At 50.9% G+C, this 15,824-nt stretch overlaps 1 protein-coding gene across 10 annotated transcripts in view; it reads left to right on the forward strand.

Moving 5' to 3' along the window:
• MYO9B (myosin IXB) overlaps nucleotides 1–15,824 on the forward strand; it is an 83,761-nt gene that overhangs the window by 27,748 nt on the left and 40,189 nt on the right. For all 10 annotated transcript variants that reach the window (XM_064479966.1, XM_064479969.1, XM_064479972.1 and 7 more), the window contains exon 3: nucleotides 12,761–12,855. In XM_064479966.1, coding sequence (XP_064336036.1) covers nucleotides 12,761–12,855 — 95 coding nt within the window. The remainder of the gene's footprint in view (nucleotides 1–12,760; nucleotides 12,856–15,824) is intronic.

A 15,824-nucleotide genomic window follows, 5' to 3' on the forward strand; every position in this document is an offset into this window, starting at 1 on the left:
GGAGAGAGAAGATGGCAAGGATGTGCAGCTCCTGAGGGAACTTCTCCAGTTCTGCCAGAATGCCTGGACCAGTTCTCTCCCCTCAAGGCATGTGACTGCACCCTTCCCCTTGGAATTTACCACCTCCAGCTCTTCAGGGCCAAGAGGTGTCTCTGCCAGGAAGCCCAGCTCCGCTGTGCAATCTACAGCAGGTCGACCTCTCCATTCCACCTCCTGATCACTCCTGCCCCAGGGCCTTTGCACATGCTGTATCCTCCTGCACCATCACCTAGCTAAGTGCACCCTGAGGCCTGCAGGGAGAGATGGAGGAGAGATCCAGAAGGTCAGGGGGACAGCAGAGTCCTAGGACAGAGCCAGCACTGTGGGGCTCCCTGGCCCACACCCTGAGGCTCTGAGGGACCTTTTGGTGTTCAGGGCCCATTTGTTTCCCACAGCAGCTAATCTAGCTCAGCAGCCCCAGGTTTCAGCTGTGGAAGAGCAGGGAGTGAGGGAGCACTGGGATGAGGTCACAGCGATGCTGAGCTCAGGGACAAATCTCATGGGGAGGCTAGGGCAGCCCTTCGGTGCGTGGGCTGCCTTCTGCACCTGTTCCAGAGCTGCCCCATAAGGAAGAGGGGCCCCTAAGAGAGAAGTGAAGGCTGGAGCAGCCTGTGATGGGAGGTCAAAAGGGACGCTCGCTTCCACCTGAAAAAAGAGGTGGCTGGAAGCTCGTTACACCCGAGCATTGAGGGTGTCTAATGGCCTTTGGATCCGGTGGTCAGCACCAGCCATGGCTTCCCCAGACCCAAGGAAGATGGAGCCACCCACCAAGGCAGGCCTGGCTGCTGCTCTTATGGCCCCTTTTCAAAGCTGAGTAAATACAACAGAGATTACTCAGCCAGGATAAGGAATGACACCCAAGACAGTGTGGGTGAACCTCAAAAACTTCAAGCCAAGTGAAAGAAGCCAGACACAAAAGGCCACATACTTATGATCCCATCTACATGAAATGTCCAGAACGCGCAGATCCAGGGAGACAGGAAGCAGATTAGTGGTTGCCAGGGGCTGGGACCAGGGGGATGGGGAGTGACTGCTCATGGGTACAGGGTTTCCTTTTGGGGTGATGAAATGTTCTGGAACTTGATAGAGCTGATAGTTGCATGACGTAGTGAACATGCCGCATGCCACTGAATTGTACGTTAAAGTGGTTAAAACGGTGTATTTTGTTACATGAATTTAATTTTATTTATTTTTAATTGAAGTATAGTTGATTTACAATGTGTTAATTACTAGTGTACAGCATAGTGATTCAGTTATACATTTTTTATATTCTTTTTCATCATAGATTATTACCAGTTATCGAATATAGTTCCCTGTGCTGTGCAGTGGAACCTTGTTTATTGAATTTTAGCACAATTAATAAAACAAATGCAGAGCGGGCTTTACCCATCCGGAATGCTCCCTGTCAGGTCCTGCCCCACCCACCTCTCAGATTCCTTCCCATCTTAAAATAGCTGTCCTAGAGCTGGTTTTGTCGGCTCTGACCTCTTTGGTGGCTCCAGGTGCGCCTGAGCTCCGTCTCCTGGGGCCCCACATGAGCCCCTGATCCAGCAGCTGGGTATGGGACTGGCTTGAGGTCAGACCTGAGTCCCTGTCCCTAAGGAACAGGCCCCTTGGGTGGAAATTCTCAAACAAGTGTGGAAAGTGCCTCAAAAATGTCTTGAGAATCACCACTTATCATCCATAGAAGTCCACTTCGAACATTCATTATGCTAATTGATCAAACTCCCCTGGTGTTGAGTGATGATAAAATTGGCCAGAGCGGGTTTGCGGTGGCTGCTCCTGTGGAGTGTATCCTGGATTAAACTACCCTGACATAGTAGTTTATGCCAGGGATCTGCACCCTGTTTCTGTAAAAGGGCCATGTAATTAGCATTTCCAGATTTGGGGGCCACGCAGTACTCACTCCACGTGGTAGAGCAAAAGTAGCCAGACAATCAGGAAATGAATGAGTGGGGCCATTTGCCAATAAAACAAAACACAGGCCGTGGGAGAGAAGCATCAGATAGACCCGAATTGAAGGAAATTATACAAGGTATTGAGCCAGCCCACCTTAAAACTGTCAAGGTCTCAAAAGCAAGGAAAGGCTGAGAAACTTGGCATGGAAATGCCAAGGAGATGTGCCAACTCCATATAATGTGGGATCCTGGGACAGAAAAGGGACATGGCCAGGGTTGGGGGGGTATGGGAAATGAGGACATCCGAATGAAATGCAAACTCAGTTAATAATAATGTATCAGTCAGTATTGGTTCATTTGTTGTGGTGAACCTACCACCATCATGTTAACAGTAGGGGAAGTTGAGCGTGCGGCACTTGGGAATTCTCTGTAATAGTCTTAGAATTTTCCTGTAAATCTAAAACTATTCTAAAATTAAAAGGGTATTAAGGGGAAAAAAGGCTTATCAAGCCAGATGTGGCCTGGGGACTAGTCTGTAGACCCTGAGCTGCCCCCACCCCCCTCACGCAGACAAGCTCCCACCAGGTGTGAGACGGGCAAAGCAAATCTCAGGTCAGGGCATGGCAGACTGAACTTCGACCTCCCGCATCTCCGCCCTCTCCCACTTCCTCATTTCAGTCGCCTGCACCATCACCATTGGTCTTGGGTGCTTTCCTCCATTGCCTGCGCGCTCGCTGTCACCATATCCTGTCATCTCTTCCTCTGAAATGTTTCCCACCACTACCTGAGCTTCAGCCATGATGGCCCCACTGGTGTGGGTAGGTGACAGTGTCCAGCAGCCGGGTTGGTGTGCAGAGTACCGGCTTCCCAGCCGGACCTGCATCAGGACAAAGCAGAGCCCCTTGCCAGGACTTGGGCCAAGCCACCAAACTCAGTTTCCCAGATGATCCCTTGCCTCTCAGGGCTATAAGGAAGCAAAGCTGGGAGGTGGCTCTCAACAATGATTTCTTCTCCTGTGCTTATTCCAACATCGCCACAGGGACCTAGTTTCTCCTCCATGCCCCCTCCAGCTTGCTGGGCCTGGCTGAACAAGGCCATCGAGTGGCAGGCAGGATGGGAATAGGACCCACCTAGGGGTGGGGTGCAAGCGGGTAGTGGCTGATCTCCGTGAAACCCTGAGTATGAAAGTTTCCAGTCTCTTGGCGCTAAGCATTAGGAGAGCGGTCTGATTAAACTAGGTGTACCCAGCACAAAGTTCTTTCCCTGTCCCGCTCTTGACTATCTAGATCCCTATTCCAAATGTTCAAGAAAGAGGGAGGGGTATAAGTAGACATCCTCTTGCTTTATTTCTTCCTAGAGATACTTCATTCCCATAATAAACCCTAGAGCAGCAGTTCTAACCCTTCCAGGAATCAGAAGAACACCCTTGGGCTCTGGTTTAAGAATTTAGATTCCTTAGCCTTTCCAGAAATTTTGCAAGTCTGGGATGGGGCCCGAGACTCTGTGTCTTTAACAGACCCCCACAGCCCATATTTGGATGCTCAGCCTTTTCTCTCCCTCCCCCCAAGCTACCAGAGCAGTAAGGTAGTGGTGACTCACGGGGCAGGTGGGGATTGGGGTTGAGAACTGAAATCTTGACAGCTCTGACTCTCCATCCTCACTGCTATAACCAGGGGAGCCCCTGGATGACAGGTTTCCTCTCCCTGGGTATGGAGGGTGGGCCCAAGGGGAGCCTGGAGCCCCAAGGGGCAGCCCCATTTGAGGGTGTAGAGACAGGCTCAAGCGTCTGCAGGGAGAGTAGAGGGATGATCTGGAGACCACCGACGCTCCCTCCAGCCCACCCTTGGGAGCGCACCTTTCCCCACAAGTGCAAATGCTTAGTTTTGCTGCAAAGAAAGTATCAGAAGTCCTTGCAGTTCTTGTCATCAACAGCTTGCAGTTTGAAAGTTGTATAGGGAAGCAAAGTCATCCCAAGATGAACCCTTCCATAGTGAGCCACCCGCTTACAGAACAAGCCCTCCGCTCGTACTCCCCACTCGGCTCAGCCTAAATATGACTCCATCCAGTCCACTAGGCCTGGTGGCTCCTTTCCCCAGATGCATCCCACCACACAAATTAAAAACAGATCAGTTGCAAAGTGAGGCTGGAAAATCTTTACAAAAGGTGCAGGATTTCAGGAAGTCATCAGAAGTGAGTTGGAGAATTGTTCTGACCTCTAGTCACTCAGCCACACCCACAAGCAGCAGATGGGAGGAGAGCTAATGAGGGGATGAGTGCATCATGCTGCTAAATTTAAATGGGCGCAATCTACCTAAAGGGAGAGAGTTTTCAGCTTGCCTCACAAAGCAAATTTCAAATCCATGTTTTATGAATAAGACACACCTAACCCAAAGTGGTTCGGGAAGCTAAAAATAAAAGGATAGGCACAAATGTGGCAGGCAGAAACAGGATAGAACACAGCCGCAATTCCAGTGTGTAAAAGGTAGAGCTCAGGCCCCTGAACATTATATGTGATGAAGAAAATTCATCATAATGCCAAAATCCTCAATTTACCATCAGGGTATAATAGTTAAGTATCTATGCACCCCACAACACAACAGCTGCTTTTGCAAAGTAGAAATTATAAAAGTCCTAGGAGAAATAGATACAAACACATAACACAAGACTAGTTGAGTGAACAGCAAACACCAAGGATGTAAGATGCCCAAAGTACACATTTAGACAGATTGTGGCCATATTGCAAACCCTTCACTCCAATATGAGAATAAATCTTAAGTATTCATGGAACGTTCACAAAACTCATCCATATATTAGGTCACCAAGAAAGCATCTAGAATTTCCAAAAGTAGAAATATTATGGTCAACACTCTTAATGCAGTAAAACGAGAAATTGATTCTTTTAAATGCCCTTCCATATGGAATTTTTTTTTAAAAGAAAAGCTAACCTTCTGTTAACTCTTGGATGAAGAGGTATCTATAAACCAAAATTACAGACTTTTTAAAAATCAGTGATCAAAACTGTATATTATCAGAACCCATGGTATACATTTAAGGCAGTAATGAGAGGACAACTCGTAGCCATGAATGAATATGAAAAAATGAAAGCAAGTGCGTTAATTTCCCAACTCAAAAACCTGAGAAAAAGAACGAAGTAAAACCCCAAAGAGAATGATTTGGGAATCAAATGGGTAAAACGACCCCTCAGGGATCTTGATGAATTCCTCAAATATTTTTGGTGCAGGAAGAAGCAAGCCAGACCCTCCCCCATCAAAGCTTAATCTGTTCTTTATTCTTTCTGTGATCTAGCACGTGGTTTCATTTATAACCTAAACCAAAATGTAGTGAAATAGGAGATACAATAACTTGTTTCATACTTGGCTTCTTTTTCTTTTTTTCCCTAAGATTCCATCTTCCACCCCCAACTCCCCACCACCCTCTCCCCAGCACAGTTCGCCCTTGGTAGGAATCTGTTTCAAAAAGCCTCATCCTGGCCCCAGGAGCCCGTGCTGTGTTTTCAGTGTTTCTTTCCACATCTGTGGCTGACAGTCAGTGCTGTTATGGATAAGAGGGCCAGAGCCTGGGCAGAAGGGTATAGCTCTAGCGATAGAGTGCATGCTTAGCATGTACGAGGTCCTGGGTTCAATTCCCAGTACCTCCTCTAAAAATAAATAAATAAATCTAATTACCTCCCCCTGCCAAAAAAAAATTAAAGACTAGACATAATAACTAGATACAAGTTTGAGATCATAGACCAGGAAGGACAGAGCCTGTTATGAATGGGGGTCATGGAGAGGGGGTGAGTGTCACGTCCTGTCAGCACTTGGCTCTCTGTACGTGCCTCCATCCGCCTGTCCGTCTATCCATCCAGCAGCTGGCTAGAGAGAGCCTGCTGGGTGTCCCAAGCCCCGTGGGCAACAGGAAGAGAACAGAACCCGGGCCGAGGCTGGGTGTCAGCTGGGCCCTGGAAAGACCACTTCCTCATCTGTGACTTGGGGAGCCATGAAGTTGGGGGTAATTTGTTCACTTCCTGCACTGTACCCACAAGCCCAGTGAGCCCTCAGCGGTCACCTGCATGGGCTGGCAGGGGAGTGGGGGTCTAATCTTCCACCCCACAGCTACTGCCCCTCACTGCCATCATTGCCACCCCATTCCCATTGTCCTCATCCTCCCCACATCCAGCCACCCTCTGCCAGCCTTGGCTGCCCCCATCCGTTCCCTGCGCAGCAGCTCTGTGGAAACCGCATCAGCCGGGCTTCTCCCTTCCCCAGCTCCAGGGAAGCAGGCTTCTCTGTCTCTCCACTCAGCCCCTCTGGGCCTGTGAATATGCTGGCCCATTCTGCCCTCCATGCTTCCTGGTCCTGCTTCTCTGTGTCCCTGCTGTGCCTTGGGCAGAGACCACAGTCAGCCCAGGCAACACTCAATGCCCTCTGTTGCTCACACATTGCACGTCTGAGTATCAGAGTCTTCTCCCCGTCCCAGCACTGCCCTGGTCCCATTTGGGAGAAGGGGACATGTAACTGAGAGCCCCTAGAATGGTAGCCGGCACACCTTTCCTGTGAAGGGCCGGAGGGTTGGTATTTTCAGCTTTGTTGGGCAAAACTCCATCACCACAACTCAGCCCCGCCATGGTCCAAAAGCAGACACAGACCATCCATAAACAGACATGGCCATGCGCCAACAAAACTATTCGTGGACACTGAAAGTTGAAGTTCATATCACTTTTGTGTGTGGTGAAATACTCTTTTGATTTCTTTTCAAGTACTTGGAAATGTGACAGCTGTTCTTAGCTCACAGACCATACAGAAACAGGTGGCTGGCCATAATTTACTGACCCCGGCAGAGGTCAGTGTCTAAGCCTTCCTCTCCCCACCATGTCCTCCCACCCCCATCCCCCCACCCACCACCACCCCCTGCCCTCCCCAGGCATTGGGAAGGTGTCCTCCCCATGGCCACGTCCCTTCACGTACAGGTCATCTGTGCCTGCTTCACGCTCTCACAGCAGAACTGAGTCGTCGCAACAGAACCCAGAATATTACCTGGCCGTTCACAGGGTAAGCCTGCTGGCCCCTGGTCCACACAAGCAGTCTCGTTTCATTCTCATACAACCTGAGAAGGCAGGGGTTTGCCCCCTCATTTTACAGGAGAGGAACTTGAAACCCAAGAGCAGCCAACTCATTTGCCCCGATTGGCACAGCCCCCCTCCGTGGGCCACAGGGACCCACTGGAAACCCCTGCGGAAGCAGAGCTGTTCTCCTGGGCACCTCACCAGAAATAGCCCCCCACCCCGTGCACCCCCTCGGGGTTATTTTCCCCGGCATTTCCACACAGGAAAGTCCCAGCTTGACTGCACATCCCCGGGGCTGTTTGCTCAGCAGACACAGCAGAGCAGGGCTCCTGGGCTCCAGGGGCCATGGCGTGCCTCACAGGCCAACCCCTGTGGTGCCAGCAGTCACCTCTGTCCCCAGATAGACACAGCCTGGGCTGAGTACTGTTTCACATTGAAAGATATGCCTGGAACTTGGAGAACACTTGGCTCAAAAAATAACTCAAATAAGAGGGCTCCTGCTGGCTAGCGAGTGGGACACAGTCTCCCTTTCCGCCCTGTCTTTCAGCTTCACCGTGGCCTCGTGTTTGCTAGTGTTCTTTTACAAGTTGCAGTCTCTCCTGGAAACACCAGTCACTCCTCTGTCCTAGTTCGCAGCCTTGAATGGATATGAGAGATTTGGAAGTCCTGGATGTGTGGCTCATGGTCTCTGGGTGGGGGGCAGAGGCTCTACCCAGACGTGGCATTGCAGGGGGAAGGGCGGTGTCAAGATCATGAGTGGCAGCAGGCAACCCACAGTGCCTGGGAGGGTTGGGGAGACTTCGGAGGTAGTGACATTGGAGCCACAGCCAAGTTGGACCTGTGGGGGGTGCCCATCAGGGAGGGGGCTCTCTGAGGCTAGAACAGTGCCAGGCACACAGCAGTAAATTGTTGTTAAGTGAATGAATGAAACCACATGTACAAAAGCACCATGAACACTTGGGAAGGGAGGTCCCTGTGGCTAGATCCGGAAAACAGAGAAGGCCAACCCCCCGATCAAGACCAAGCCACGACAGCAACCTAGAACTTGTCTCAGAGGAAGGATGGCCGCAGGTGTATCTGGGCACGATGGAGTTAGATCCTGGTTCAGGCCACCTCTGCCTGGCCGGAAGGACTACCACCCTGCAAGGTGAGGCTGGGGGACTTCTCTCCAGGGGAACCCCGAGTTGGGGCTCACCTGTCAACACAGGAGATGGGCAAATGCTCTTGCCTTTGTGAGTTCATTCCATGGGACTTTTGGGTTTTGAAATCTGAAAGCAAAACAGTTTGCTTAACGCAGTCCCTCTCGGGGCTTATCTGTTTTTCACGTGGAATACCCAAGAGGCCAGGTGTGAACTCAGGGCTCGGGAATCTGCCTGCTCGGCTGCCAGGCCCTGGGTGAGCTGCCTCCAGCCAGGGCAGGAAGACACCCCGAGAAGTCCCAGACCCGCTTGCCTGGCTCCAGGTGCTGAGGACCAGTCTGGCCCAGGGATTGAGGGGCGATGGAAGGGACGTGGGCTGGGAGTAGGGGCACTGGGTTCCAACCCAGGGCTGTGTCAACCACCCACTCTCAGCTTCAGAGAGATCAGCTGACCTCTCTGAGCCTCAGTTCCCTCATCTGAAATGGGGAAGGCCAATTTGTCCCTTAGAGAAGTTCGACAAGAGTCAGAAGCCCATAGCACACCTGGCGTGGGGCTGGCACACACCACAGGTTATGCTTTGATGTCATATCACTGTCTTTCCTAGAATGTTTACCGTGCATTCCAACAGAGTAAAGAGCCGTCCTGTTTAGATAGAAAATGCACCTTCTGGAAATTTCTGGCTAAGTAGGCTGCTCAACGCTGGATGTCTTTGATTTAAAAAGCCTTTTTCAAGCTCCCAAAAGAAGAACCTCGAAGACAAAGGCAGTTGGAAGACGGCTGGACACCCCCCAGCTCTCAGCATCCCTGGCAGGGTTGGGGCCACCTGATGTGCGCTGCCTCTTTGTTCATTTTACCTAGCAACTGACAGGGAGTGAGGTTGAATTATAGACTCATCACTTTATGGGCTTTTTTTCTCTTTTGTTGGATAAATTTTCAGCAAGGTTCTGTATGTTTTTTTCAAAGCGTACAACTTATATTAGAAACATGTCTTTGATATTCTAAAAAAGGGGGAAAAAAAGCATTCCTAAGAAAGTAGAGGCCTTTCCCTAGAAGCATTTTGCCAGGGCTGTGGATTTTCTGGCCCAGTGGGAAGACAGCAGGAGCGCATGGCCTCCCTGACCCCAGTGCCAGAGTACATCGCATCAGAGCCGGCACCCGTCCCTCCTCCTTTCTCCCGTCCATCCCCAGCCCCACACCATCCACCCGGTACACCAGCCACCCTTGTGCTTGGAGACCACGCACACCCCTGGCCAGCCCCGGAACAGCTACACAATAGCTCCCCTCGCTTCGAGTGCCAGGCTAGTATTTCCTCCTCCTCCGACGGGACGTATAATAGCACCAACCGGATATTTTTAGATCAGCTCTGAAAAGTCGCAGTGTGTTGAGACCGCATACCAGACACATGAGGTCACCGGGCCCCCGCGCTGGTAATCGCAGAACCAGAGAGCTGGTGGGCCCTCACATCCCGAAGACATTCCCTCCTGTCCCCAGGACGCCGGGCCTGGCTGTTTCCTTAGAAATCGCCGCAGAGACTTGTCCCGAGTTCAGAAGGGACCGCTGTGGCTCTTCCGGATGTGAATGTGCATCTCAAGGGGGACTGTGGCAGGCCCTGAAACCAGGCACTGCGGGGACCCAGGACTGGCCCTGGGAGGGAGCCCATGCGGGATTCAAGTGCCCCTTCACCATCTGTTCGTAGTTGGGACAGGCAGGACTTCGTGTGCTTGCTTGTGGGAGCTCATTTTCTCACAGAGCCGGCCTGTCCCCAGCTCAGACACCACCCCGCAGGGTCTGGAAGTAAAGGAGGAGACAGATCTGCTGTCTGCTTTTCCCAGAGCGGTGGCTCAGGAGCCTGTGGGCTTTACCCTCAAATGAAGGTTGAACTTGGAGGAGATGAAACCTGGAAAGAGAGTTTTCTTCCCTAGAGGACCCATCAGGGCCTGCAGCCCACATGGGGCCCTTATTACAGGAGGAGCTTCGACGACCCTGCCCTGCAAACCCCTCTTCCCTCCCTCGGTACCTAGCAGTGCTTCTCAGCCCGAGCAATTCGGCTTTCTCTGGGGACATGTTTGGTGGTCCTAGGTGCTACTGGCTGCCCAGCACCCTACAGTGCGCATAATGGCCTCCCCCTGCAGAGAATGGTCCAGCCCCCAAGTCTCAGCTGTGCCGAGAGTGGGGACCCTGCACTGGGTTCTGTAAATATGCAGGAGAGCAGGGTCGACTGAGGCCCGGCCCCCAGCAGCTGGCCAGTAGCTCAGGCATATACGTCAAGACCTTGTAAAGAAGAGGAGAGGGTGGGCTCTGTGGCCGCTGTCTGACTCCGGAAGGCGCCTCCTCAGGCTGTGCTCCTCCTCTGCAAGGCCATGTGGAGACTGCTCCCCAATGAAGTGCCCAGCCCCTGTTCCCACCCTGAAGGTACCCCCGATTTTGCAGTCGGGGCCGGGGTGCCTCTCCAGGGCCGTTTCCTCCACTCTTACTCCCCGGCTTGGCAGCTTGGCGGTTGGTTCAGGCTTTACAGCGAGGCCTGTTTCAGGTCTGGAGCCCCTGGGGCATCAGGGCAGGAAGTCACTCATACTGTGACCCGACCAGCCAGGAGAGTGACCGGCACATGGGCCCAAGCGGGGCCCTGATCTTAAGCTCTGCTGAATGAGCCATTTTCCAAGGAAGTATCCCAGGCTTTCCAGTCGACACTTTTTTATGGGGCTCCTGGCTTCAGGCGGTCACACCAGAAGCTCTGATCAATGATCAACTGCATCCATCTGCCCTGCAGCATGAGGGCTTCAAGAAAATCACATCTCCTCTTGGTGTCTCCCTGTTCCTGACTCCCCTGGAGGGCCTGGCCACCTCTCTCCACCCTGCCCTTGTCCCCCACCCTACTAGACCTGCAGACATAGACACACCCCGCAGCAGACCTTGGCAGTGGCCTTGCCACCTCCTCACAGCTGTGGCCTCCCTACCTCCCACCCTTCCCGCACGGCCAGCCTCCTCAAATGGGAACGTTGGAAACAGCGCGAGCCTGACAGCATTTTTGCTGCTGCCAAGCTTCCCTTTCTGCATGTGACTTTGGGATGTCACAGCTCCCCCATGCCATCCTCTCTCCCCTCTTCGGCCCAGCCTCACTGTCCCCACTTCTACTGGCCTCTCATTCCCTGAAACAAGGAACCCCACTCCCCAGGCATCTTCCCTGCCCTGATTTCCCCCAAGGCTCCATCACACCTTCTCCCTGTCTGTTCTCCCTGTTTGGGTACTGCATAGGAAACAGGTACCCCAGGAGCCTGGCTGAGGGACAGAGGGTGTTCTCTGTCGTAATCTGGATGGTGGTCATATGGGAGACCCTAGGGGGGACCCCACCAAGCCGCAGGCTCTGTACTCTGTGCCCACTTTCCTCTGCATATTGGGAATGAAGCCCTGATTCATACCACATGGATGAACCCTGAAAACATGCTGAGTAAAAGAAGCCAGACACAAAAAGCCACCATAGTGCATGACCCCATTTACATGAAATGTCCAGCACAGGCAAATTCATAAAGACAGAAAACAGATTCGTGGTTGCCAGGGGCTGGGGGAGGGAGAATGGGGAGAGACTGCTCATGGGGATGGATTTCCTTTTGGGGTGATGGGAAAGTTCTAGAACTAGATAGAGGTGATGGTTGCACAATATTGTGACTATACTAAATGCCACTGAATTGTTCACTTTAAAATACTTAGTTTTGGGGGGTGGGGGTAGAGCTCAGTGGTTACTTAGCATGCACGAGGTCCTGGGTTCAATCCCCAGTACCTCCATAAAACAATTTTAAAAAATTAAAATAAAACACTCAGTTTTATGTTATGCCAATTTTACCCCAATTTTTAAAAAACTTACTGTGAACCTGCTTGCCTGCCATCCCAGAGAATTGCAGGACCCCTCCAGGATGGGACCTGTCCGCACTTCTGCTCCCTCACACCCAGGCTGGTGCTCAGCCTACAACCTGAAGCCCATATCAGCCCATGGCCTAGCAAACTCCTTTTGGAAAGTAAATATTCTGGATAGTAAATATTTTTGGCTTTGAAGGCCAGATGGTCTCTGTTGCAGCTCCCCTGTGGTCACAACACAAAAGCAGTTGTGGACAATCAGTAAATGAACAGGCCTGGCCGTGGGCCAACACACTTCATTTTATGGACCCTGAGACGTGAATAGAATTTTCACATGGCAGGAAATATTACTCTTCTTGGGGTTGTTTTTCTTTTTCTTTCTTTTTTTAAACCATTTACAAATGTAAAAACCACCCCTGGCTTCACAGGCAGTACAAAAAACAGGCAGTGGACTGGGTCTGGCCCACAGTGAACAATTTTGCTACGTGAACAATTATTACGGAAAAAGAATTCCGACAATTGGCATTTCTAACATCCGGGACTTAAAACTTGAGCCCCTCCCGCAACCCAGACATAGAGATAAAGTGGAAGCCCTTAGGATGCCCTAGGGCCACCTACCCTCGTGTTTTCCAGATCTCACCTGGAGTCACTGAGTGACCTCCAGCGAGCCAGGGTCCACAGCACACAGAGGGAGCTCCCAGGCTCCCAGGCTGCAGCCTGTAGAAAGTTTGTGCTCACAACCTAAAAACCTGCTTTTGTTTTCCTTGCAGGCTTTTGGGAATGCTAAAACAGCCCACAACAACAATTCCAGCCGATTTGGGAAATTCATCCAGGTCAACTACCTGGAGAGTGGCATCGTGAGAGGGTGAGTTGGCAGCTGCCCACGCTGTGCACTCCAGCCTGGGTCTGGGGTCCTGGGCTTCCCTGCAGTGGAGAGCCAGGCCTGAGCCAGCAGGGAGCTGGGTGCTGAAATGCTGGCCTTCCAGGCACTTGTGAATTGTACAGGGAAGCAAGCATGATTTTAAGTCACCGATGTGAAAGTCTGAGCAGTGGGTCGAGGTGGGAGGCATAGGTGGGGGAGGGGTGGCACCATAACCAATCCTGCCATCCCCGGATCATCCTCTGGGGTGTCAAGCATGGGCCTAGGCTCCCATGGAGTAAGTACAATGAGCTGGAGGTCCTAGTGTGATGGGGTTTGCCAAGAACTGGCAAGGGCACACCAATCTATTTCCTGGTCTTGATGTGTCTAGTTTAGTGGGTCTAGGGATGCCACAGAGAGTTGACGTAGACTCTGACACTTGCCAGACATGCCCCTTTAGCCAAAAAGAGACATGGTGCTAGGTAGCAAAGTGAGGCAGCTGTTCAAGGAAGGAGTGGGTAGAATGCAGGGATGGAGGGTAGATTGATGGATGGATGTATTCATGGGTGGATGGATGGATAGTTGGATTCATTGATGGATGGATTGATGGATGGATGGAGAGATTCATGGATGGATGGATTCATGGGTGGATAAATGGATGGATGGATGATGGTTGATGGATGGATTCAAGGATGAATGGGTACAGGGGGTGGGAAGGGACTGGGATTTCAAAATGTAGAATAGATAAACAAGATTGTACTGTGTAGCACAGAGAAATATATACAGGATCTTGTGGTGGCTCACAGCGAAAGAGAATGTGACAATGAATGTACGTATGTTCATGTATAACTGAAAAGTTGTGCTCTACACTGGAATTTGGCACAACATTGTAAAATGACTATAACTCAATAAAAAACATTTATATATAAAAAAACAACAACAAAAGGATGGATGGGTACATTTAAGGATGGTTTGATGGGAGATTTATGGATGGACGAATGGATAGATGGGTGGATTCATGGATGGGTGGATGGATGGATGGATTCGTGGATTCTTTGGTAGATGTTAGATTTATGAGAGGATGGGTGGGTAGATTGATGAATTTAGATAGATACATGGATGAATAGGTGGGTGAGTCTATACGTGGTAACTGGATTGTGAAGTTGGCTGCCTGGTGAAAGTTAAAACAGATCAACATTTTGTGCCAGAAATGTGAGTTCTTTAGGTGGTGGCACAGTTACTTCCAACTAAACGTGTAGCGTTGAAATTGTGTTCACTTGCACTCTGTGCAATAGTTATGCTAATGAAGATGTCTGGCAGCTTTATACAATGAATTAATGTTACAAGGAATTATCTGTTTAAGTCATAAAGTCATTTCAGAATTCAGTTCTGTAGGACTTTTTTTCTTTAAAAAATGTATATTTTGAGTAGTTTCAATTAGTTAAAAAAATGTAGTTGTGATTTAATACTGCTTAATGTTTTGGATTTTTTTTTTTTTCAGTATGTAGAAGTCTCATGAGCCAATAAAACTATTTCGAAGTTGTGGGGAGAAAAGGCATTTTGGCGCAGTCCATTGCCTAGTTGCTCCAAGGCACCCTCCTTCCTCCACATTCTGGTATGAGGGTCTGCAGTGGCAGTGGGATTTGCAAAGGCCCCAGGTGATGGTCTGAGCAGCAGGGTGAGAAGCCCTAAAGTGGGGAGACCTGAGCAACAGGCCCCTGGAGGCTGCGAGAAGGCACTGGTGTTGCAGGAAGGGAGAGGTCCTCTAGGGGATTGATTTTAAAGTTTCCAGGTTTTTCGGTCCGTCTAAACCTGATTGGTCCATCTAGACCTGATGATCGTTTGACTTGATGATGCACATTCAAGACATGAACAGGAATGTTGTTTTCCTGAATCCTTCAGCCTCTGGCTTCCTTCCTTTTTCCTGCTACCCAGGCTTGGACAGGCAGTGGTGTGGGAGAGACTCTTGATAACTGCTGCGCCTGCTCTTTAGCTCTCAGGGACACTTGGAAGCGGACAGTTCTCTCCATGGCCTCGGCGCCACCATGGGCCATCAGGTGGTGCCTTCCTGAGTCCTCCTGGGCCCAGAGCCACCCGCCTGACCCCACCTGCCCCGCAGGTCTCAGCCTTTTCTCCACAAAGACCCTCTCTCCTTAATTTAAATGTGTTTTTCTCCCACAGGTCCATATTTTACACATGGTGTCTGCCACGTTGCAAAGCCTCCGTCCAGCAGGCAATGCCCAGAGTATGTTACCAGGCAGACACACAAAAATAAACTGTTGCTGTAATTCAGAAACAGGGGCTCCTTTGGCAGGAGCAGAGACACCAAAAGGCTGCCTTTTGTTTCCCTGAGTCCCACGCTGGCCCTGCAGACCTCAGGCCAGAAGCCAGAGCTTTTGCTACCAGCAGGCCCTGTTTCCCCCAGACACCTTTGCCTAGCTCTGTCCTTCACATGGTCTCTGTTTCATGTCCTATGGCTGCTGAAGCAAGGTACCACAAACCAACTGGCTCCAAACAATGGGAGCTTATTCCTCTACAGTTCTGGAGGCCAGAAGTCCAAGATCGAGGTATGGGCAGGGCTGCGCTCCCTCCAGAGGCTCCAAGGGAGGATCCCTCCTGGTCTCTTCCAGCTTCTGGTGGCCCCAGGCATCCTTGATTGTGGACGCTTCACCCAGTCTCTGCCTCTGTCTTCACATGGCCTTCTCCCCTGTGTCTCTCTGTGATCATCTCTTCTGTCTTTTAGGACATGTGTCCTTGGATTTAGGGCCTGTCTGGATCATGAAGGAGGTTCTCATCTCCAGATCCTTCACTTTATTGGATCTGCAAAGACCTTTTTTCACAATCACAGTCATGGGTCCCAGGTGGACATTTCTGGGGGCCACCGTTCACCCCAGCTCACCAGCAGGACTGGCTCTAAGCTAAGTGTCTGGCCTGCCCTATCTGCCTTGGCTCCCATCAGGCTCAGGACCAGAGGC

The sequence above is a fragment of the Camelus dromedarius genome, chromosome 27 (genome assembly GCF_036321535.1).
Source record: "Camelus dromedarius isolate mCamDro1 chromosome 27, mCamDro1.pat, whole genome shotgun sequence".
Classification (NCBI taxonomy): domain Eukaryota; kingdom Metazoa; phylum Chordata; class Mammalia; order Artiodactyla; family Camelidae; genus Camelus; species Camelus dromedarius.